The 25,058-nt window shown below is 41.0% G+C and overlaps 1 protein-coding gene across 1 annotated transcript in view; it reads left to right on the top strand.

The window, feature by feature from the left end:
* LOC119798716 (zinc transporter 6-like) overlaps window positions 1–25,058 on the top strand; it is a 72,499-nt gene that overhangs the window by 2,931 nt on the left and 44,510 nt on the right. Inside the window, exons 2-4 of the mRNA XM_038308288.1 lie at window positions 1,906–1,952; window positions 3,297–3,383; window positions 15,387–15,471. Of these exons, the coding sequence (XP_038164216.1) occupies window positions 1,906–1,952; window positions 3,297–3,383; window positions 15,387–15,471 (219 nt within the window). The remainder of the gene's footprint in view (window positions 1–1,905; window positions 1,953–3,296; window positions 3,384–15,386; window positions 15,472–25,058) is intronic.

Below are 25,058 nucleotides of genomic sequence, written 5' to 3'. Positions count from 1 at the left end.
TAATTAATCGATTAATGGAATAATCGTCAATTAATTTAGTAATTGATTCATCGTTAAATGGAGTATAGAGACTGTAAAATATGTCTTAAGCTGACAGAGCGACACACTTGGAGCAGGAATTAAACCAAAACTGGAAAAAAAAATGTAAACATTTTGCATTTAATATAAAAAAAAAAACCTTTTCTTCTGTCAATCTGTTTTATCCAGAACTCCTTTAGTAAAATAATCTTCTTTAAGGAACCTTTAGCTATCTGATTATTAGTAGATGCTGCACAGAATCATTAAGTGAGGCTTTGCTTTAAAGCTGCAGCATTTGTTTTTTTATTTATTCCAGAGCTGAAACAATCGGATTAATCGATTATTGAAATAATCATCAACTTAATTAGTCATCGATTAATTGTTAACTTGAGTATACAGACTGTAAAAATTGCCTTTAGCTGAAAGAGTGACCGACTTAGAGAAGGAATTATACCAAAATAATAAAAAAAATGTGTGTATATATATATATATATATATATATATATATATATATATATATATAGAGAGAGAGAGACGTTTTGCATTTAAATGAAACATTTTAATCGTCTGTTAATCTGCTCTATCCAGAACTCCACAGGTAGAAAGGTTTGTTTCACCTGTTTTAATTTTTGTAAAAAGTCTTATCTGATTATTAATCAAAAAGAATAAAAGATTAATCGATTAGCAAAACAATAATAATAATCTGGTTAATGGTGCTTCCTTCATGTGCGGTAGGTCCGCTTATCCATGACCCGGTTTGTGGTCCTGGTGGTTAGAACGACTTACCTGGACCGCAGGATTAAAGTGAAACAGTGTCCTGGAGCTCAGACAGGAACGGCAGGAAATCAGAGCAAGAACCAGAACCAGAAGAGGCGTCCAGCTGTGGCCCCTCTGGAGCTTAGAGCCACAGCGGGAGACCAGCGGAGTCGCTAGGCAGAAATAGAGAGCCGGAGCGGGGATAGAAGGTGGCGGCTGGAAGGTGTCTGTGCTGGAGCAGAGGGAGGACAACGTCCTAATAGGGCTGAATGGGAAAAGCTTTTTAAAAGCCGTCTACAAACATTTTAAGAGCTTTCCCCTTTTTATCATTAGAACTGCAAAAACACTGATATCTAAATAAGTCATTTTTTCCTTAAAATAAGCGAATTCGTTCTGAATCAAGGAGGAAAGTGAGACAGTTAAAGATAGTTAAAGATTATTGCGTTGTCTTATTTCAAGTGCATATTATCTAATAGTAAAAATAATATTTTCTACCTACGCAAAATAAGGGGAAATACACTTAATTTAAGCAATGTTGACTTATTTCTAGGTAATTTTTGCAGTGTGGTGGGATCTCTGTCTACTCAAGGTTAGAATATTGGCATTATTTCTTTCTCCTTTTAGTTCCTGAGAGATTAATAATGGAAGTGAGGAAAACATGAGCTGGATTTCCTATAAACCAGCTCAGGATTCCTCTCATGTTTTCTTTCTAGAAGCTGAGGATTAGCTGTTTATTGTCAGGGTTCAGAGTCACTGTGTTCACAAACATATGAGCTGCCTGGGAGACCCTGCAGCCCAACAGCTGATGATGATGATGGTGATGGTGATGATGAAGATGATGAAGTCTTCGTCAGCCCAGTTTAATGCAGTGGGAGAAATGAATCAGGCTTTAGAGGAGCTGACTCTTCAGCTTAGATTGAAGATGCTTCAGCGAACTTTGAAGGTCATGCTGTGAAGAAAACCATCTGCAGGAAGACGTTTCTCCAGTCGGCTTCTTCCTTTGAATCTGCTTTATGATCTGTAGTAGAAATAAACGAGTTTATTTTCCCTCTGAAACCCAGAGACAGAATTCTTTGCTCATTTCTAGTTCACCGTCCTTCTATTCTGACTGGAGGATATTTGTCTCTGCAGATGTTCCCATGCACAGAAAGAAGCACGAGCAAGACACCTACGTCCTGGTAAGCGTCTCCTCTCTGTCCATTCAACCAATTCTATTCAGTTTATTTCTATAGCTCCAATTCACATCATGTCATCTCAGGTCACTTTCCAGTTCACCAGATCATCCAGTCAGATTGATTCAAAGTTTTCTATCTAAGGAAAACCAGCTGATTGCATCGACTCATTGACTCTTCAGCAATCCCTCACACTAAGCATGCTTGTAGCGACAGTGGAGAGGAAAAACTCCCTTTGAACAAGAAGAAATCTCCAGCAGAACCAGGCTCAGTGTGAGCGGCCATCTGTTGAGGCCCACTGGGGTTCAAGGAGACAGAAGCAGACATAGAAAAAGAAGCATAGATACAAAAAGCAGCTGTAAAAGTCAGCCCCGTCCAGGAAACACACAGCCAGGCAGGCGAGCTCCGAGCCAGCTCCCATGTCAGAGGATGAAGAGAGCACATCCAGTTAGTCACAGTCAGAGAAACAGGTCTACACTGGAAAACAGGCCAAGCTCCAGCATCTAGAAACAAAGGTGTTGATGGCAGCAGCACAGCTGATATTTCTCTCCAGGATGGAGTCACAGCCAAACAGGAACAGACCAGATGAAGCTACTATGAGAAAAAGCAGAGAGAGCAGAACGTTAGAGATTGAACTAACAGATTCTGCAGAGTGGGAGAATAGAGATAGAATGAAGCAGAATGATGAAAAAGGGGTCCCTATGTCCTCCAGCAGTCTAAGCCTATAGCAGCAGAACTATAGAGATAGATCAGGATAACCTGAGTATTTCGGATGAGGCTAAGAAAGGTAGAGCCGCAGTGTGTTCCTGCTGTTAAAGAGGGAAGCTTCTTTTTTTATGAAGAAACATTTCTGGGTTTGGACCTCAGAGTCTTTCCAGTCTTTCTTAACATAGATCCCCCCCTTAACCCACCTTTGACACGTTTTAATGTCTCTTGATTAGACTGTTTGAAAATGATTGGAGCTCATACGTTTGGTGGGAGAACCTTAAACTTTGGTCTTCTGAAGTAAAACCTCATCTGATCTGATAAATTGGAGCTGCGGTGCTAAAATAGACCACATGGTGGCAGCGTTGGCCAATCTTTGCCATTCCCAGTCTGACAAACTGAAACAATCTGGTCTGGACTTCTGGTATTCATGTTGATCCTAATAATACCACCTTAAAAACTATTTGGTCTTCATTTGTCTGACTCATCGACACCAGAACTGACTTCATGGTTCAGCTTTATTCCTGTTTCATGTTTGGATGCAGAAAATTAGATATAATGAGTGGGTTCATGTGGGGAACATGGGATGGTTTCTAGTTTCTTTGCTGATGTTTCTTCCATTAACTCTCCCATTCCTACCGGCAGGGGACCATTCACCCGTTCAGGAAGACGCACCGCTCCGTGTTTGGGAAGCTGCTGCAGGAATTCCGACTGGTCTCCTCAGACAGACGGGTAAGAAACCTTTCTGGTCTTTCTGTTTCCGTCATCGTGGCCTCGTCTCACCTTTCATTCAGGAGAAGGCATCGGGGAATCCTTGCTTTCTAATCCTGTTATGCTGTAAGCCTGTTAGAGGCTGGATCTGAGTCATGAAGTCAACCTGAACACCTCCAGTAATCCCGTTTTCCCAGCTGGTCACCATGTAGTGCTGACAGGAAGGAGGAAGCCCAGAGACGGGCTTTTCCATACTCTAATCCAACTTTTTTGGAAAGCTTGTTTGTGGAAAGTTGCTGCTAAAGCTGAAACCAGTCAGGGTAGCTGGGCTGTTGGAGCGCAGCCTGATTCTGAGCTGGTTTTAGTTCATCCTGAATCAAAGATCAATGGGAAACCAGTGCGGTGCAAATGGAAGCAATCCATCATGGAGGAACGGGGCAGAGCTGAGCGTCATCTGGGCGTCTTTAAGCCTCATGGTTGAGACGTCAGAGAGAAGCTGAAAGTCTGGATAAACTTTTCTCTGAAAGCAGCTTCAGTTAAACGGGTTAAAAAACAAACAACCTTGAATCAGAACCTTCATGGAAGGAAACTGGTGTCCATCTGGAATGATGGAGACCATGAAGACCACAGAGTTCCTGTGGATCCTTAATGGAAAAGTCCAAATAATAATGGATCATTATTTATACCTAAAACTAATGCATTCAAGACTTTAATTGGTATTCAAATATCTTTCATGGGGTCTTAAAATTGTTTCCACCTTATATAAAGGATTTTATTGTTGAATCCAAATCAAACATGAAAATAATTGGTAATAACTTTTTTTTTACATTAACCGAACGGCTTTATTAGTTCCGTCCTGATAGAGTAGAGGTCACGGATTATTGGACCTGCGGCCCCACCTGCTGGCTAATCCGGACTCAACCTGATTTAAATAATTTCTAAATTGTCCGACAGCAGTGTCTAATTTCACTTGCGCCTCTTCTCCTGTTAATACGGTAAAGCCCTGGGGAGCGTCCGGCTCCAGGCTGCACGTGATCCAAATGAGCCAATGAGCTGTCAGTCTGGGTTGCTGCTGCTGCTACTTTTAGAAGAGGAACCAATAAAAACGATAATTGCAGGCGGACATTGATGGGAATGCGCTGCTAACCATTTATCTAAACAACATGGAAACGTTAATAAAATGAAAACTGCCTATCTAGAGTTTTCTACGCAGCTAAAGCCAGAACCAGTGCATGTAGATGAGGCACCATGCGGATCAAGGCAGTGGCGTCTCACATGCAGAGCGTCCAAATCAAGTTACGGAGAAGCATCAGATGTTTCTACGTTCTCTTCATCCCTTGTCTCTTCCAAATCAGCAACACTAACACCAAATCTCCGGATAATGTTTGGCGCTGCGCCTACAATGAGAGAAGAGCTATTATGGACTTTGAGGAGGCAACAAAACAAAGTTCATGCATTCAGTTTAGTATTTGTCTTCCTCTATAGAGAGTTTTAAGATTAGATAAAATAGGATAGCCTTAATTGATCTCACAGCGAGGAAATTCACTTATCAGATTGGCTCAATAGTGAAAAGGAGGAAAAGGTGCATGTGGTATAAACAGTATATACAGTGCGTCCACGTGTATACAATGGAATGAAACAGTTTACTGGGGCAGAAAATGGTGGTTTATGTTAAAATAAACATTTGGGTAAGATCAGGTTTTTATTGTGTTTATTGTGAAGTTGTTCTTTTTTATTTCTATTGGCATTAAAAAGTCTTGAATGTAACTCAAACGCTGAGTCCAGGTTTGATCCTCCAGACTCTTCAGGAGTCGTTTCTTTTTCTTTTTTTTTATTCTTTATTTCGAACATGCAAGAGAAAAACAAAAAAACAATGTTTTAAAACATTGGAGAGAAGAAAAACAAACAAGGTCCCCTTCTTTCCTGAGTCAATATACCTCCATTACATGTGCGAAAATGAGTAGGAAGAAGTAAAACTTATGTACTCCTACCCCTTTAATTCTTGTTTTTCTTTAATTTACATTATTTATAAATATGTTGTTATATATATCCATATAAATACATCCCTACCTACACATATACATACATAAATATGTATACACATATTCCATCATACATTTTTAGAAATTAATAAAACAAAAAACACTAAACTTTCTACAATGCTTCTCTATACCTTTTGAAAATAATTTCTTTGTACATTTCTTTGAAAAGGAATATATTTGGGCATTGCTTTAGGTTCTCATTTAGTTTGTTCCACAATTTAACTCCGCAAATTGATAAACATAATCTTTTTCTAGTTGTTCTACATCTATTAGTCTTCCCCTTCCCCTTAAAGCGTACCCTCCCTCCCTTTCAGAGAACATCTTTTGGATATTTCCAGGCAATAGCCTGTCTTACTTTGAACATGAACACTGCAATTTGGTATTCTATCAAGTCCTGGTATTTTAGCAATTTAGATTTTAGAAATAATGCGTTTGTATGATCCCAAAGTCCGGCATTGTGAATGATTCTTATTGCTCTTTTTTGCATTATAACTAGTGGCTGTAGTGAGTGTTGATCAGTGTTTCTTTCAGCGGTGACGTGTAACGTAACCCAACAGACTGAACGTTTCATTGTGAGGAAAATAACTGGAAGTCAGTGACCATAAACGGATCTCAGACTTTATTTATCTGCGGGTGTTATTGTGCATTAATCCACTTTGATGGCACACCAGTCAGAGTGGATTAGGAGGTCCTCCCTCCTTGGATTGGATTACAGCGTGTCGTACCTGGATCAAAATGAATCGGAGGCTTTTTCTTCATATTTCTAAATCCAGAGAAGGAACCTCACAGGGAGAAGCTTTTGTTTATTCCTGTTGAGCCTGTTGGACCTCATCTAGAGTCCACTGGGATGAATCCTGATTAATATGGTGACTCAACCAACCCGTTTCATCCCAGTATCCCTGATTTGATTTCACCTGTTTGGTGTAAAATCAAGTTTTTAGTAGAAACTCCAATCTAAGTTGTCTCCAAACATCTGGAGCTGTGAGAACGCTGAGCGGCCTCCGAGTTTTAGATACGACCAGAAAAAATAAAGAAAGAAAGAAGCTTCTCAAATGATGACTGTAGTTCCAGAGGGAGAAGCTGTCCTCTCCATCCTGGCCTGCATGAAGCAGTAATTACCTGCTTATTAACTCTGATTAACCTCGTTATCCTCACTCAGACCTGCAGAGCGGAGAAATCCCTGAAACAGAAACTATCTGGCTGCATGAAGTAGGATTTAAGGTCACATCAACTCAGATTTACAGTGAGCAAAATTAACTGGAGGGTCTGAAATTATTATCATAGGTACATATCCACAGTGAGAGACATAATCTAGAAAAAATAATCCAGAAATCACAATGTGAGATTTTTTTAGCTATTTATTTGTATGATTTATCTGTGATTAAGTATTTGAAAACCTGAGAAAATCCATGTTAATATTTGCTACAGTAGCCTTTGTTTGCATTTCCACAGGTCAAATGTTTTCTGTAGATTTTCACCAGGTTTGCACACGCTGCAGGAGGGATTTTGGCCCATTCCTCCTCACAGATGTTCTCTAGAAGAGTCAGGTTTCTGGGCTTCCACTCCCTCCTAAGATTCTCTATTGGGTTTAGGTCTGTAGACTGGCTAGGCCACACCAGAACCTAGATCTGCTTCTTCCAGAGCCGCTCCTTGGTTATCCTGGCTGTGTGCTTCGGCTCATTGTGATGCTGGAAGACCCAGCCTCCACCCGTCTTCAATGCTCTAACTGAGGGACGGAGGTTTTTCCCCAGAATCTACCAACACATGGCGCCGCTCATCCTCTCCTTAATACACTCGCCCTGTCCCATGTGCTGAAAAACACCCCCAAGCATCATGCTGCCACCCCCATGCTTCACAGTAGGGATGCTACTCATCAAACACAGTTAGTGGAATTAGGCCATAAAGTTCTATTTCTGTCTCATCTGATCACATGACTTCCTCCCATGACTCCTCTGGATCCAGATGCTCATTACCTGAAGACGGCCTTGACATGAGCTGCTTTAAGCAGAGGAACCTTCCATGCATGATTTCAAACCATGACGTCATATTGTGTTTACATCAGTAACCATGGAAACGGTGGTCCCAGCTCCTCTCATGTAGTTCTGGGCTGATTTCTCACCTTTCTTAGGATCATTAAGGCCCCACCAGGTGAGATCTTGCATGGAGCTCCAGTCTGAGGGAGATGGACATTCATGTTTAGCTTCTTCCATTTTCTAATGAAGCTCCAACAGTGGAGCTTTTTCCACCAAGCTGATTGTTTATTTCCCCGTGGCCGTTTCCAGCCTGGTGGAGGAGGACAGTTTAGTCTCTGGTGTCTTTGGACAGCTCTTTGGTTCTGGTTGTTAGTAGCTGGATTCTTGCTGATTGTTTGGGGTGAACAGGTGTCTTTATGCAGCTAATGAGTAACAGGTCTTTGACAGTCAGAACTGTAGCTGATAGACAGGTGTTCAAATACTTATTTGCAGCTGGATCAAACAAATGAATAGATAAAAAATACACTTTGATCTCTAGATTTTTTTTTGGACATGCATCTAAGATGGCCATTTCAGACCCTCCATGGTTTCTAAGTGGGAGAACTTGCAAAATAGCAGTTCTTCCAGACTTTGACTAGGCCACTCCATGAGTCTTCATGGTGCTGTTCTTTCAGAGATGGAGTTCAGGTTGTGCTTTGGATCATTGTCCTTCCGCTGAGTCCTGTTGGATGTTTGTTCGACTCCAGGATCTCCTGCTGATCAGCAGAATTGATGACTCCATTTATAATATTAATAATTGAACTTAATTGATCTCACGTTGGAGAAATGAACTCTCTGTAATTAACCCATCTCCTTGGGGAGCAGTGGGCTGCCACTGTGCGGCGCCCGGGGAGCAGGGTGGGGTTAGGGATCTTCCTCAGGAACCTAGAGAGGAGGCTGTGGGGATCAAACCAGGTACTTGCAACCTTCTCAGAGCGCAGGCACTGCTCTAACCACTAGACCAACGCTGCCTTTATTTAGGCTGAGTTTAAAACGGAGCTGAGCAACGAGAGTCTCTGTTATCGCAGCGCTGCTGTAATTATGGCCTGAAGGAATCCTTCTTTAGCGTCGGTCGTATTTATGGCAGGTTCTAAGGCATGCATTCTGGCAGAATTAGAAAATAATACTTAAAACATTAGCATTTAAGATGGAAAACTTTTCTCTCTGAAAATAATCCAGAAGTGGGAAAGTTTGATCTTCACCTGGTTTAGATTCTGTATAAAATCTTCCTTTTGCTGCCTGATTATTGAGCAAACAATAGAAAATAGTGAACAGAATATCACTATTTGTTTCCTGTAATATTGTTTGATCTAAAACTGTCTTTATTTTGTCTGATAAATGTCTTTGGTGTGAAGCATCCAAATCAGCCCTGAGCTGGATTTACATTAAACCGTTGGATGGAGAAAAGCTTCACTTCCAGGTCAGAATAAACTGGTCGGACTGGTTAGAGTCATCCGTTGTTGGTTTAGAGCCCGTTAATGACGCCGCTGATGGAAACCCGGACCGGTTCGAGGCGTCGCCTGGTTACAGGTCGGAAACCTCCTCTGCTCCTCCATGCACGGCGCCGTCAGCAGGTCGTTATGTAAGCTGGTTTATTTCAGGAGGAGAACACAGCCTCCCTGGAGGAGGTTTCCATCGCCGCTCTGAATCACGCCGCCGCTCGTCATTATGACAAACGTTCGCCGCGTCAGGAGGAGCTCTGCTTTTTAAGGACTACCTGGAGTCCGAGCGGCTGCAGGATGTGGGACCTGATTGTCGGGACGGAGGGGGGCAGCAGAGCGCCGGGCTCCGGCGGCGGGGAGGCCCTCCAGGCGGCGCGGATGTGAAAGCGGGCTGATAATGTTTTGGGCCGGCGCTGTCTCTGTGTTTGCACACACACACTGCAGGTCTCCCGCTCCTGTCGCCGGCCACTGCTGTCAGCAGACGCCGCGGCGCTGTCATAACACAGCACACCACAGTAATTGTAGATTTCACAGCAATCGGCTCTCCTCGCCGCCGAATATGAGTCCAACAGGAAGTGACAGGCCAGGACACACACACACACACACACATCCTCTGCCCTTCTTCCATTTCTGACACACCAACACTGGCTCTGCTCAGGGGCAGCTCAGTGTTTTCCTTCATTCTGCTGATTTCCTTCCTCCATCAGACAGACGGACTGAAAATGAAATCACCTTTCATTCTGCAACCAAAGCCTCCTGATCAGATAAATGCAGCCTGGCAGTCGCTGACGGACGGCAGGGTCACCTTCATGCAGCGCTGCACTCAAACCTCAGGAGGGCGATCAGGGCAGACTAAGGTTTACATCCAGACTCCCTCCAGCAGTCGATACTGGTGTCTTTTAACAACGAGCTTCTCCTTTCTCCAACCAAAATACTCTGAACAGCTGAAAAACATCCCACTGACATGATGTCTAGACCTCTGTTTGGAAAGTCACACCACATCCCAGAACCTGGAGGACGTTAGTCTGCAGGCGACCGCTACCTCTCAGAAACATTTCCTGCTTTTTTTACATTTTAAAAAAGAAGTTTTATAAAAAAAACAAAAATAAAAAATGTATAAACTCTGTGACCCAACCAGCTTCTTTTATTTTTTAAAGGAAAAGTCGTTCATATTCAGAATCCAAACTTCTGAAAGTTCTTTAAATCTGAAATGATTCCATCCTGTTCAATAAATGATCAGTGTTTTTAATTCAGAGTAATTTTCATGTGAATGTGCTTTACTGGAGGCATCCATTTTTGTCAAAGAACACTACTGCCACCTACTGGTTAGTGACATTGTCACGGTGCGGTATCGGCTGTTGATCAAGTCCCAGTGCTGTATCTGGTGTTTGTCACAACGCGCTATTATCCAAGTCATCTTGAAAACATTCTTCTTCCAAATGTTGGCTACATATTACGGGTTTTTTCTCTGGCCAGAAGTTCGATGGCAAATCCTCCCTCTTCAAGTTGGCGATCCAACGACCAACCCGTCCGTGGAGGATCAGGAACCAGAAAGGTGGAATAACTCTTTTTTTTCACTTTTACCCGATGTATTCCAGCATCCAGCTGCCATGCACGTGGGCATTGTCAGTTTCACTATAGCTCTGGTGAATTTCAATGGTGAAGTCCTCTGGAAACCTTCAATAATTGTTGTTGATTGCAGATGTGTCTAGTAGTTCCCATTGATTTAGCTTGGAAAGCGGGGAGAATGGCGCTAGGCTTACCGCACCGTGACGTCACTGCTGGAAGATGGCAGGAGGGAGGGGCTACTATATTTGGGCAAAAATGGCCGCTCCCAGACTCAGTGATTACAACAATAATTAATGTTTTTACTTAATTTTTTTACTAATTAACGCTAAATTCATTAAATCACTGCAAACGTATTAGTTTTAGGTATAAATAAAGATCCACTGTGGTACTGCTTTATCTGTGATGATTGACATGGGATGTTGACTCTAGAATACTTTGATAAGTTAAGGGCTTCAAACTGCACTCAGTGACCTAAGAAAACAAAAACAAGATAGAAATGTTATTTAAAAAGAAGGTTGGAAACCAGGATAAAATCAGTGTAAGTAAAAAACAAACAAAAAAAAACGGTGTATAATATGAGCAAAGAAAAGCTAAAACTAGGGGGAAAAAAGGATAAAGTCATAGGGAAAACATATTTAAATTTCCAATCATTCTGGCTTAAACATGTATATAAATGTATATAAATATACTCTTTATTAGATATTGTCCCAAAATTTAGAAAATTTCTATTAAAAAAAAAAAATCCTACCTTAAATCTGTATTTTTCCCGTTATCTTCTGCAGGCCAGTTAGTTCTACGTCAGCCTGAACACCTAAATTCGATTTTATGTATACACATGCATATTTTTATCCTGTGCGGGCAGTGCTTTTATTTTATTTTATTTTATTACTTTTATTTATTTTAGTTATTTTATCTTTTTGTGCAGCACTTTGGAAACCTTGTGTTTATTTAAACCGTGCTATATAAATAAAGTGGATTGGATTGGATTGGATAAATTCGACCAATCGTAGATCAACGGTCATCTGTCAATCAAATGTTTTCGGTCATAGCATCTTGATTCATATGTCGCAGCTAATATACGCAGCGGTTGAAACCAGAATCCTTTCCTTTCCCATTGAGTTGCGTCCCAGTGTTCACGGGGATGGACGTCTGTGTCTTCGGCAGGCGTAGAGCTAACAGAACTGGCAGCGTTGCGAGGCAAGGGCTCAAACATGTACGGCTGGAAGCCTTCTACACCAAACCAAGCTTCTGCCGCCCTGGCGTCCTCTTCCACAACATCTTCGTCCCCGCTTTCCTCCTCTAAATAAAAAATGGATGACGGAGGAGACTCATCCACGACCTCCGACACTAAACTCTCCTCCTCTTGCATGTTTCCGCTGTCCATAGCGTTCCTTGACAGCGTCGTTTCTAAGTCACCAATTTAGTGCTACTTGGTCCCAATGGAATTTCCCATTGGGAACCTGCTAGCACTAAGATGCTAACTGGTTAGCAACATGCTTCCGACAAACCGGCCACAACCAAACTTGCTTGTAAACCTTCCACCATAACAATCCCGCCCTCTTGATAATCGACCAATCACATTCACTTTATTCAATCATCTAAAGTCGGGCACCACTCGGGAGAATTCGGAAATGAAACAGTTGGAACGGCCGCTTCCCTACGGCTTTAAACCTGGGTTTAACCAGAGACTAAGCCATTCTCAAGCACATATCAAGGAGCTCATTTTGTTCCTGGATCCAGATTTATTGTTGATTCTGTTCATGGTGGAGAATCCTGCTTCACAGCAGCAGGTTGAGCCAAACATCCTCTAAATGTGCAGGGTCATCTTTGAGCACGCCATTTCACTTTTCTTTCACCAGTTCACCGCAGTTCTTCCAGCAGTCCACACTTTCTCTGCTCTCTTTTTCTCATGGTCTTCTCCTTCTTTCCCATCGCCCGGCTTGCCACAGGTTTGCCTGCTGTGTCTAAAAGTAGCAGCAGCAGCAACCCAGACTGACAGCTCATTGGCTCATTTGGATCACGCGCAGCCTGGAGCCGGACGCTCCCCAGGGCTTTACCGTATTAACAGGAGAAGAGGAGCAAGTGAAGTTAGACCTCTTTGACCATTTTCCTTCCTGACACGCCTGATTGATAGACTGAACGGGACGCCTCTCCATGTGTTTTACTTTCCTCAGATTTCAGAAGCTCACAGCTGTTCTAAGCTGCAGACTTTATGTTCTGACTGAATAAACGAGTAAAAGCTGCAGATGTGAAGGATGAACGAAGCACCAGAGAGCGTGTTGTTCCCTCCTCTGCTCACTGTGACCTACCCCTGGGCTGCTGCTCCTGCCACCGCCTGATTCAGAGCGCAGCAGACATGTTCAGCCACACGCTCACTTCTCCTTCAGTCAGATTCACCTTAAACCTCTGAATTAGGCTGACCGCCGGGGAGGACACTGCAGGACGAGACCAGACTGTCCAACTGGTCCCAGAGCAGCTGGACGCAGAGACGGCGGCTGCTCAGCTGCTTGAAACTAACTGAAAACATAAAAAACTTTGGATAAATTCAGGTCAATCCCTGGTTTTGGTTTTATGCAGTAAACAGTAAATGATGGAGAGCTGTTGACCGACTCTGTGGTGTGAAATGAAGTGAAGGTTAAGATGTGGAGGCTGGATTATTGGCTTATTCCAGTCTGAGCTGGGATTTCACTGGGATTCTGTCCGTCCAGAAATGATTCAATTCTCCGTTTTCCTTGTTTTAAACTGACTGTTTCTCTGCCTGCTGAAGCTTGCAGCTCAGAGACGCAGTGGAGCCGTTTTTACCAGCTTTTCCCACGTCTGTGACTCTGTTTTCACCAAACATGAAGCCAGTTTCTTTAGTTGCATGGTTTTAGAATTAAAATTGCTGCTTCAGGGATGCTGACTGTTGGGTCCTTGAGTCAGAGCTGCTAGCTTAGGTCTGATCTTCTATTGCTTCGCTTTAGGGCTGCAACTAACTATTATTTGCAAATCCATTAATCTGTCAATTATTCTTTGGATTCATAGATTAATAATCTTACAGCAAAATGTTTCTTAAAGAAGGTTTTTTACTCGAGGACTTCTGGATAGAGCAGATTGACAGATGAAAACATTTTTTATTTTAAATGCAAAATGTTTATATATATTTTTTTCCGATTTTGATATAATTGCTGCTCTAATTGCGTCGCTCTGTCAGCTAACGACATGTTTTAAAAGTCTTCATACTGCAGTTAACACTGGAAAATGATCTGGAAATGAGTAAAAATGTCTTTAATTAAGTGTATTTACCCTTATTTTTAGTAGGTAACTGCGATTTACCAATGGAATGAGTATTTTTACTCTTAAAATAAGATATTTAGATAATATGCACTTGAAATAAGGCAATGCAGTTGTGTTTTCTTATTTCAAATGTAAATTGTCTTGTTCTATTGGCAAAATGTCTCTTTTACCTCCTCAATCCAAAAACAAATGCACTTATTTTAAGAAAAAAATGACTTATCTAGATTTAGATTTTTTCCAGTTAAGGATTAATCTTTTACTAAATTAGTTGACGATTATTTCAATAATCGTTTAACCCGATTAATTGTTTCAGCCCTAATTCACTTCATGTCTAAACTTTTCTATTTCTGCTAATTGAAACAATTTTGGTTTTGGATGAAATCTATTAAACTGTCTTAAAACAACCAGTATGGTAGGAAGTAGCTTTTCTTTTGGATTCTGGTTCTGTTGCAGTTTCAGGGCTGCAGAAACTCCCAAAAAATGTCTTAAATTCCCTGTATTTTTTTTCCCCCTTCAGTGACAACGTTTGTATTTTTCAACAAAAGAACAATTAGAAATCCCACTCACTCATTTTAAGCCTCTTTCCCACTGAAAATACAGTGTTAACGCTGGTTTTTCCAAACATGGGTCGACAATGAGCATTTAGCTCCCTTCCCATTGGCAGTAGAGAACTGCTAAAAGAGAAGACTTTGGCTCCAAGGATTGAATTTGCCAATAAAGTTGGACTCTGCCTGCCTGAATTCACACCTTGGCCAATTCAAACTTCTGTTTACTACAGTCTGTTGATTTCATGTTAATGTGGATTTAAGACATTTCAATTAGAAAAAATTGCAGGAGGGAATATTAAAAAAAAAAGTCTAATCAACCAAAGCTTTGACAACCGCTATGCAGTACCTCTGTGGACCCCCTAGGGGTCACGGACCCCCTGTTGAAGACCTCCGATTTAGAGGATAAGTTAGCGTTTTTGATCCCTTGCATACCTCATAGAAATGGAGTCCCCTCGTCCCTCAGTGAGGTCTAGAATCACAAGATCTATATCCAGCCATTCAGCAAAGATCCTTTTACATCATTGTACGTCTTATTTTGGCAATTTCACCAAATTGCCAAAATAAGTTGGAAAATTAAGTCAAGACAAAAAGGTAAAAATCTAATTGAAAAGTTAAAAAGTTAATAAGCTTATTAAACAATTATATTTAACTTTATTAACTAAAAACATGTGCCACTATCAGCATTAATGTTATGTTGGAACAAAAATGTTTTTTTTTCATGAATTTCTTTTGTTATTTTTCTTAATATATTTGGCAAGTCGGCGTTTCTTGTTGTTACATTGATTTTCATTTTTTCCATTAAAATCTCCATTTTTTTTATTGTTCCAAAGCTAATAAAGTTTTGTCCTGGATTCCAATAAAACTATTGGCTGGAAATGTTGATTTTCAAAGTATTTCACTGATTCGTCTCTAAAGCGTTAAAGCTTTGATCCAAACGTCTCTAACAGAAGGAAGTTTAACATCCTGCACATGTTTTTCTGTTATTTTCATTTTAGATTCTACAGAACATGAACCTTTAATGGTTTTCTGCTGTTTTTTTTTCTCTGTAACGGTAAAGTTCTCTCTAACAGATGCAGACATTTTGCTCCTGATGTTTCACAGCTCTCCTCTTCTGTTTTTTTCCTGTCGTTTCCAGTCGTGGAGGATCCTGCTGTTCGGAGCGCTCAACCTGCTGTGTACCGGCTGTCTGCTGATGTGGTGCAGCTCCACCAACAGCATGGGTGAGCACATCTACAAGCAGCAACAGTCTGACGTACAGGGACTGACAGAGTCCCCGTCTTTGAGACGCTAACTGGTGCAGAAACCTGTCCACACACAGTAAACACAGATTGACAGCCGCACACATCCCTGTCTGTGTGTGCGCGCTGTAAACAGGCGCCCGCTCGGGTCTTTAGGAGCGCCGTTCGCAGCGGCATTCGGACCGATCCGCCTGCTGCTCGGCGGCGACGTGTTTCCGTTGGTTAGCTCGGTCCAGAGATCCTTCGCTGCAGCTCTTTTCACCTTCAGACCAGCCGTCTGTCATATTGACAGACACCAACACCAGCCCGCTGCCTGAAGCCGCATCAGACTCTCATCTTTCAGAGGAAGTCCTCCAGCTGAGGATGTAATGGTTCAGACAGCAAACCAGGACGTTCCTCTCAGCTTCTTTCTAATCTCCCTCAGATGATGGATCAGTCTTTCTCTAAGAGGCAGTAACTTCTGCTGCTTCGATCCAGGATCTCCTGAGCTCAGGTTCGGGTATAAAAGCACACAGACCCGCGTTTCTAGAGCTCCACCTTCTAGCTTCTTCACCACAGCTTTACTTCAGATCCACTGATCTCTATTTATTCCCTGGATCGCTGATTGCCCGCTGGTAGTGAAGCCATCGGCCGCCATGTTGGTACTCCCAAGTTGAACCGGCCGCAGTGTAAACAATCCGTGCGCTACAGCATCAAACAACCACGATGTTGTCTTTTTCACGAGGGAGTTAATATTTTAAAAATAGGTACATTCATCACTTTGACACAGACTGGAAAAAATCAAAAACTAGAGAAGTCATTTTTTTTCTTAAAATAAGCGCATTTGTTATTGGATTGAGGAGGTAAAAGCGACACTTTGCCAATAGAACGAGACAATTTACATTTAAAATAAGAAAACACAATTGCATTACCGTGCAAATTACCGTATCTAACTTTCTGGTTTTAACAGTAAAAATACTCATTCTATTGGCAAATCATCTCATTTATCTACTCAAAATAAGGGTAAATACACTTAATTTAAGAAATTACTACTTATTTCTAGACTGTTTTTTTTCCCAGTAGATTACTTTACTTATAATAAAATAAAAAGGCACGTCACATATGGAGTCTATGAAGTCTATACATCATCTAATATAACATATTATATAAACCCATCACAATAAAATGAATGTATTAATGGAGCAGAATAATATAGATGAGCCCAAAGAGCTAAATCAATGATGTAGATGTAATATACATGAATTTGTTATATTTTAATGGTAATTACATCTTACATTTTATTGAAAGATTTTACATAAAGACTGAATTAAAAATACACACTGAAAAAACAATCTAGAAATGATCAAAAATGTCTTAAATGAAGTTTATTTACCATTAATCCGAGTTGGTGATCTGCCAATGGAATGAGTATTTTTACACTTAGAATAAGATAATTAGATAATATGTAGTGAAATAAGACAATGCAATTGTTCTTTCTTATTTTAAATGTAATTTGTCTCGTTCCTTTGGCAAAATGTCTCACTTACCTCCTCAATTAAAGAAAAGATATACTTATTTAGATTTATTTTTTCATCAATCTAACATTCAATATATTTTAACACATCATGACTTTTTCATATGAGAAATAAACTAAACTTTCCAAAAACGACATCATCATCCACTGAATAAAGATTTACTACATTAACATCTCAGTGAATTACTTTCTATTTTCTAACGTTAGACCCAATGTCAATGTCTAACTCAGTCAATGTCTTCCAGTCAGTCTGAGACTAATGTTAGTCTACAGACTAAACTATAGGATCCATCGGCTGTAGATGGATTTATTGCTTAGTTCATCCACTGACTGGGAAATTACCAGTGGAATGTCTTCCTGTAGACAGAAAACTGCTGGTTTTAGCAGCTAAATGCTGAACAGGGAGGCATTTTACTGCACGTCTCTGTTGGAGTGGGGAGTACCAACATGGCGGACGGTGGCTTCACTTTGTTCGGGCAATCAGGAATCCAGTGAATAGAGCTCAGTGTTCAGATCCATCAGTCTGTATCCCTCTGCGATGAGTTTAGACTCAGATTAAGGCCTAAACTCCCCCTGCCTGGAGGGGGCGCTGTAGCTTTTTCTTCTTCAAGCTTCTAACTTGTCTTCATTAAGCTTTCAGAAGCTCCTGGTTCGTCATGAAACCAGTGTCAGATCCAGATCAGGACATCTTTCAGCTTCGCTGCATCCAAACATGTCCAAGTTTGCTGCTGATCAGTAATTATGGGAAAGTTTCAGCTTTCAGAACGTCTGAAGCTCTGAAATATTCAGGTTTGCCCCTTTCCAATTATTTCCCTGCCTTCTGCATCATGTGAAATAAACTAGATTGGGGTGAAAAACGATTCAGATGTGACAGACCTGTTAGAGGAGCAGCGTTTCCAGGGTCCGTCTGCTTGTTTGTGTGCATCACAGAGTAGTTTAACCGTAAACATGTAGATATCAGCGCCGCCTGTCCCGCCAACACTCAGCCGCGCAGCCAGACGACACCAACCTGAGATCCTCCCAGGGACCCCGTCGCTCAGGAAGGAAGGGACGATGTGAAACCTGACCCGAGCGCGCCGTCTCTGCCTGCAGATGCTGCAGAAAAACACGCAGACAGATGCAGTCGCAGGGGTGGCGTCGGGTGTCGCTCAAGCAGGAAGCGGAGAAAGGAGTGATCGAGCGGTGGAGGAGAAGGCAACACCGCTGTCGATACCGGGTCAGGATGAGACGGCGGCCCGGTACCTCAGGATCCTCCTGTCCCGCCCCCCTGTAAGCTGGACTCAGACGGACAAACCGCTGGATAGGATAACAGATGACAGCTGCCATCTTTTTAGTTTTAAGAATGCTAAGGAAACGGTGCGTTCACTGAAAGCTTGGAAAATCTGAATTTCAAATGTCTGCCATGGAAAATATGGTGACGAAACTAGGGCTGGAATCAGATGAATCGTTATCTGGAGTATAGAGACTGTAAAATATTCTGTACCTGACAGACTGACCCACTCAGAGCAGGAATTATACCAAAATTGATAAACCTTTTTCTTCGTCAATATTTTCTATCCAGAACTCCTCCAGTTGAAAAGTTTTAGTTTCCCATAGGGCTGGGCGATAATTCAATAACGATATATATCGATCGATAGACGTGTGGCGCAATAGAAAAAAAGAGGGTCGATAAAAGTTCGATAAAAAAGAAACGCAGTTTTCCTTCCTTCTCATTGTAGCCTAGCATGTAGGTTTATGCTAGTCACTGCTTCCTCCCAACCAATCACAATCGCGGACCCAGGCACGCCGTCACAAAGCGCCGCCCTCTTAAACCACAACACAGAGCACATGAAGCTGTGCAGCAAGGAGAGGCGGAGGAAATTGTTCCAAAGAAAGGTTTTTGTAATTCGGCAGTCTGGCAGTATTTCGGTCATGGCAAGTCGGACCAAAAACAAACCACAGTCATCTGGAAAATGTGTCGGGAACCAGTGAAAACTCATCTCAGCCACTCACAGCCGCAGGAGTACGAGCTGTGTAGGCCCCGACGCGGCTCTCCTCCGAGGAATCTTCGGGAATTTCGGGAAAATATATATATATATATTTTCAGTTCTGGGCAGTTTCCCACGTAGTTCTAACAATTGAGATAAAAATGCAGAGGGGCCAGAAACTTCAAAGTAATAACTCAGGTTAAAGCAGGAAACGGGGGCGGCGGCGGCGGGGCATTTATTTATTTGTTACGGTATATTTATTTTGGTCACTTTTCTGGTCACTTTAGTTTATTCTTTGTCAGTATTTAATAACATAACTCAGGTCTCTTAAGTTATTTTTCTTTAAAACAATTCTGTTATGGTTAAAAAAGTTGGTTAAATAAAGATTTAATTTGAAGTCTGTGTTTGTTTTTTATTACAATTAAATCATTTAGCAATATTATAAAAAGTCCAGGCAGAGCTGCACATAAAATATGGTTTCAAATCTTTTCAATAATTATCGATATCGATCAATATGCATTTTTTTTTATCGATAAGCTTTTTTTCTATATCGCCCAGCCCTAGTTTCCCCTGGTTTAATTTTGTAAAAGTTCTTCTTCAGGAAACTTTGGTTATCCGATTATTAATCAAAAAAATAATAGACAGATAAATCCATTTGTAAAATAACCGTCAGTTTTTAGTAGTTTAAACAGAAATTCCAAAAACAATCTAGAAATAAGTCAAACATTTAAATTAACTGTATGTAGCCTTAATTTGAGCAGGTAAATTAGATGACTTGCCAATGGAAGTTTTTTTTTTTTTTTACTGATAAAATTATATAATTAGAAAATAAAAGGACTGGACTTTGTTTCACTCAGAATGGGCCAGGGTTCCCGCGGGTCCTTAAAACGCCTTAAAAGGCATTGAATTCTTTAAAATAAAACTAAGGCCTTAATTGGTATTAAAATGTCTTAAATCAGTTTTTCGTAGGTCTCAATTTTTAAAACTCATAAACAGGATCATTTTTATTACGATTTATTTATGTAATCTAAATAAAACATTAAAATTGCAAATTATTTCTTTTTTAAATAAAAAAAATAACGGCTCGCCATCATTGGTTCTGTCCTACGGAGTCCCCTAGGGGACATTGGGAATTTTTTTTTCTCTTGCGTTCCCTCGCAAAACCATACTTCGGTAAAGTTAGAAAGATATTCACAGATTCGGACTCCCGGGATCAAGAACTCTCGTTGTTGAAACACAAATGGCGCCTCTTTCATGTCCTGATAGCACAGACTACATATTACAAGAACCAAAAAGCGTTATTTTCGAGAAAAACGAGCCGTTCTCTGAGCTGGATGTATCACATGGATCTCTATGCACAGGCAGCGGCCAGGCGAGTGGTTAGGAACCGTCTGTAAATGGTAAAACAGCAAATCGTGGCAAATAAAAATCAATAACTCCACTGCCCTAAAGTGCAGAGACTCCAAAATCACCGAACACACCAAGGGGCCATTGGTGTTTGCACTACAACAGCTGGTTTGGAAAAATACACCTTTACTTTTGAATTTGGTCTTAAATTTTTATTTCAAGTGGCATTAAAAAGTCTTAAAAAGTCTTGAATTTAACTTGCCTCATGCTGTAGGAACCCTGAGGGGTCGTTTAGCTTCTTTGTTAGCCTGCAATGCCCCATACCTGTCTATGTCTCTGAAAGGGGGGTCGTTAAAGGGAATAGTTGGCCTGACTGAATAGGTGAGGTCTTCTGTTCTCCTGTAAAGGGATTGAGGCTGCGATGATAGCAGGAAGGGATCGACTCTATCACTGCATTCCATGTTTTTTGAAAGCCGAACTCCACCTCCTCTGTTTAAGGTTGGTTTTTTCTTTTTAGCATAGATTGCTTCCTTCACGCCCCTCTCAAACCACCTGCCTTCTTTGTCCAAAGTGTGCACATTCTGAACACCCTTTCAGAGACATAGACAGGTATGGGGCATTGCAGTCAAACGACCCCCATTCCAAAGGGGGGGACCCGTTCATCCGTTTCTATTTGCATGTTTTCTAAACTAAAACCAGGCTTTGTTGGGCTGCTGGATAAAACCTGGAACTAAACGCTATTTCTGACATTTTGAATTGAAAAAGCTTCCTGGATGGAAGAGAAACGTCTTCAAACTTGGAAACAACCTTTTTCGGAATGACTATGACCTGGATGACTGAGACACTAACAGTATTTAGTGACCAGCATCATCATATGCGTTAAAATGAGGAAATGCTTCCTAAATAAGTCAGTTCTTCCCCCTGAATCATCTCCCAGCGCAGTGAAAAGCACAGCTGGTTGAGTTCAATGAAATGGTTATTTGATGGTTTGGAAATCTTCTCCAGTAATTTGAGCTTCTGTTGTGTTTTCCTCGATGCTCGCAGGTCTGTGGGGACAGTGGGAACGCGCAAATCCAGCGCCTCCAGTGTATTTCCGCCTTTAGTTTAAATGAAGCATGAGTCCGTCCCTACAGAGAGACACACATTTGCTGGCTGTTCTCTCTTTCGCGCTCACACTAACGTCCTCTCTGACCTCCCCTTTGCCAGTGTAATACCATGCTGCAGAAGGACTGCCCTCTGACATGCACAGCGCCCCGTGCACGCTGGCCTGCGTCCCGCTTGCAAACAGACACACTCTTTGGCCTCATTAGCCCATGACTAACGGCTTAACAGACGCTGTGCAAACCGTATAGACTCCATGCATGCTTTACGGGATGGGGGAGCTCGGCTCAGCGGACCAAAGAGCTGTCGGAAGAGATAATCGGAGCGCTGCTTATCTGTACTCTCTGTTCCTGATGTCGTTTCCCTTCTATATACATGACTTTAAAAAAAAAAAAGCCCAGCAGGAACAGATTGGAGTTCCTCGCTCCCTGGCCTTCGGCTCTGTGATAGTGGGTGGAACCGACAGTGTTTACACGTGTTTTCCAAGCAGGATTTGTGAAGCGAAACAGAGATTCACACACCGACGATGTGACATTTCTACACTGAAAGCAGTTGACCTTCACACTTTCTTCTCACAGTTGTGAAACAAACATTGGTTCCAAGTTTAGAGCTGCTCGATGGATGGCTTTGGAGCTCAGGTATCGATCTGATCATCCCAGGCTTTTAGTAATGCTTTTCCTCTAAATCACATCAAAACCACCTGACATGCAGGACTTTGCAGACTGAGGAACAGTTTTGGTTGCTCAGAAATTTCAACCCGAGCTACTGACCTGCAAAAATGTAGGTTTGAGGATCTCCAGCGGTTCCAGTTCGCTCTATAAAAACTTCCAACTGATAACTACGGGCTCGGATATCAGAACCCTGCAGGTTTGGACATCTGGTCCAGAAGCTGAGCAGATCTGGGCTCCTTTGAGGAGCCGTCATCACTTCCCTCAGTCGCAGCAGGAAAAACACAGGAAACTAAACTGGATAAACTCCAAACACTCAGACAGGAATTAGGCTCAGTCAGCACAGATATGAGCCGGACATCAACGTCCATCATGTCAGAACTTCAGCCTGGTTTATGCTCAGAAACCCGGTCGTCTGTGTGTGTGTCGCAGTTAACACAGATATCCCCCCTTCCACAGACAGGAGGCCTCTGATTGGTCAATTCTCCATCCGCTCTACACTATGCATACATACTGTTTGGTTCCTAATGGCAGAAACTAGGGTCGGTTCGGTTCACGGTTTCACGGTCACGGTTTTCGGTTCGGTATATGTTGAGGGGAAAATAGAATGTGATAAATTTAAAAATAAGGAAAAACTTAATGAATAAGGGAAATTGGAAAATGGGAAAATTAAAAATTTTTCAAACAAATGCTAAATGAAAAATAGATAAAAGAAAATATGGTAAATAAAAAAGGGATATATGAGAAATTGATTAATGAAACTGGGAAATAGGAAATCGGGTTAATGGAAAAAGGAAATTGAAAAATGGTTAAATAAAAAAATAGATTAATGAAAAATGGATAAAACAGAAATTGAGAAATAGATAATCTGAAAAATAAATAAATAAAAAAATTGGCTTAATGAAAAAGGGAAATTGAAAAGTGGTTAAATGAAAATTAGATTAATGAAAAATGGGTAAATGGATAGAGGGATAAATGACAAATAGATAAATGAAAAAGAGAAATTGGGAAATTGATAATATGAAAAATAAATAAATTAAAAATTGGTTTAATGAAAAAGCTAAATTATTTATTTAACAAATTTCTTATTTATTTCACTCATTTTCTTAATTTTTTGATTTTTTTTTTACTCATTTTTTATTTATTTCACCCATTTATTTATTTATTTAATTTTGGCTGAAATGGCTCTCCATAATCGGTCGATGGTTAACATCCAGCCCTAAATGTTCTTGTGGTTTTCTGCTCTTTTTGGAGCCGAGCATCAGAAATCTGAGCTCCAGGATAAAGTAATCAGAGGCGTCACGTAACAAAGTACAAATACTTTCTTAATTTCCTTAAGTAGAAATGTTGGCTATCTATACTTTACTTAAGTAATTATCTTTAAGACGTTTTCCTTCTACTTCTTACGTTTCTTTTTGCAATTATCCCTCCTTTCTACTCCTTACTTTTTTAGAAATAGACTTGTTAGTTTTTTTTCATTTAAGCTAATTTTTATTATGGCCGGTTGGTATTTAAAACTTATAAAAAAACATTTTTTCCTGCATTACTTTTACTTTTATACTTTGAGTAGTTTTAAAAATCATACTTTTACACTTTTACTGGAGTAAAAGCGAAAGTTGATTCCTCTTAACTTCTGCAAAAGTGTTTTTAAGCAGTAGGATTTCTACTTGTGTTTGAGTGATAAACGTGAATACTTTTAACACTTATGATAGTAATCACAGGGTGGAGTCCCAGATCATCAGCCCTCCACCACCGTGTTGGGCAGCTGCTTTCTCCAGACATGGAGCTAGTTGGAAACTGAGCTTTTCCAACCACGACATGCAATCTGTGAAGGTTTGCTGAGATGATTTAAATAATTTTAGGCCCCAGAGCAGAACATGAAGGCAGGCTTTCCTCCAGTTTGTAATAATTTTGAACAATTAAAGCCTCTTTTCTGTACCAGCAGAATTCATCGGTTAGCAGCAGGTTCCACTTTAATCTTGTTAAACAGAACCAATGGTGACTTTGCACTACTTCAGGAGCTTAGCTGACCTTTGAACAGGTGCTGCCCATGTGAGTTTCCTAAAGCTCTGCTCCTGTTTATGTCCTGTTATTGTTTAAGCAGACTGTTTCTGGCTCTGTTCCTGAAACATAATCTGAGAGTTTCTGCTTTGTAAATGAAGCGTGAGCCATGTAGAAGTCAATCTGCGCTCCCTCCTATACTACCGCCCCCAGTGACCTCCGGCTGCAAGTCTAATGCCATGATCTGCAGCAACTGACGCACACAAAGCCACATTGTGGCCCCATTAGCTTAAGACTTTAGGCTTAACATGTATAGAAACACACACACACCGTGGTGTGTCATTATACGGGACTTTCCATCGACTTCTGTTCATATTTCTTTATTTCTCTGGCCTAACCCTGACTCCGTCCAGAACCAAAACATTCCTAAACCCAACTTCAACTCACGTCACATCCAAGGTAATTAGATAATATGCACTTGAAATTTAAATGTTCTTATTTTAAATGTAAATTACTTGGTAAATTAACCCCTTCATTCAATTCTATTCAGTTTATTTCTATAGCTCCAATTCACATCATGTCATCTCAGGTCACTTTCCAGTTCACCAGATCATCCAGTCAGATTGATTCAAAGTTTTCTATCTAAGGAAAACCAGCTGATTGCATCGACTCATTGACTCTTCAGCAATCCCTCACACTAAGCATGCTTGTAGCGACAGTGGAGAGGAAAAACTCCCTTTGAACAGGAAGAAACCTCCAGCAGAACCAGGCTCAGTGTGAGCGGCCATCTGCTGAGGCCCACTGGGGTTCAAGGAGACAGAAGCAGACATAGAAAAAGAAGCATAGATGCAAAAGGCAACTGTCAACCAGCTCCTGTTCAGGAAACGCACAGAGAGAGCAGAACGTTAGAGATTGAACTAACAGATTCTGCAGAGTGTGAGAATAGAGATAGAATGAAGCAGAATGATAAAA

This window comes from Cyprinodon tularosa, unplaced genomic scaffold (genome assembly GCF_016077235.1).
Source record: "Cyprinodon tularosa strain WSP-4 unplaced genomic scaffold, ASM1607723v1 ctg634, whole genome shotgun sequence".
In the NCBI taxonomy this organism is placed as follows: domain Eukaryota; kingdom Metazoa; phylum Chordata; class Actinopteri; order Cyprinodontiformes; family Cyprinodontidae; genus Cyprinodon; species Cyprinodon tularosa.
This window is presented reverse-complemented; position numbering and strand designations above follow the sequence as displayed.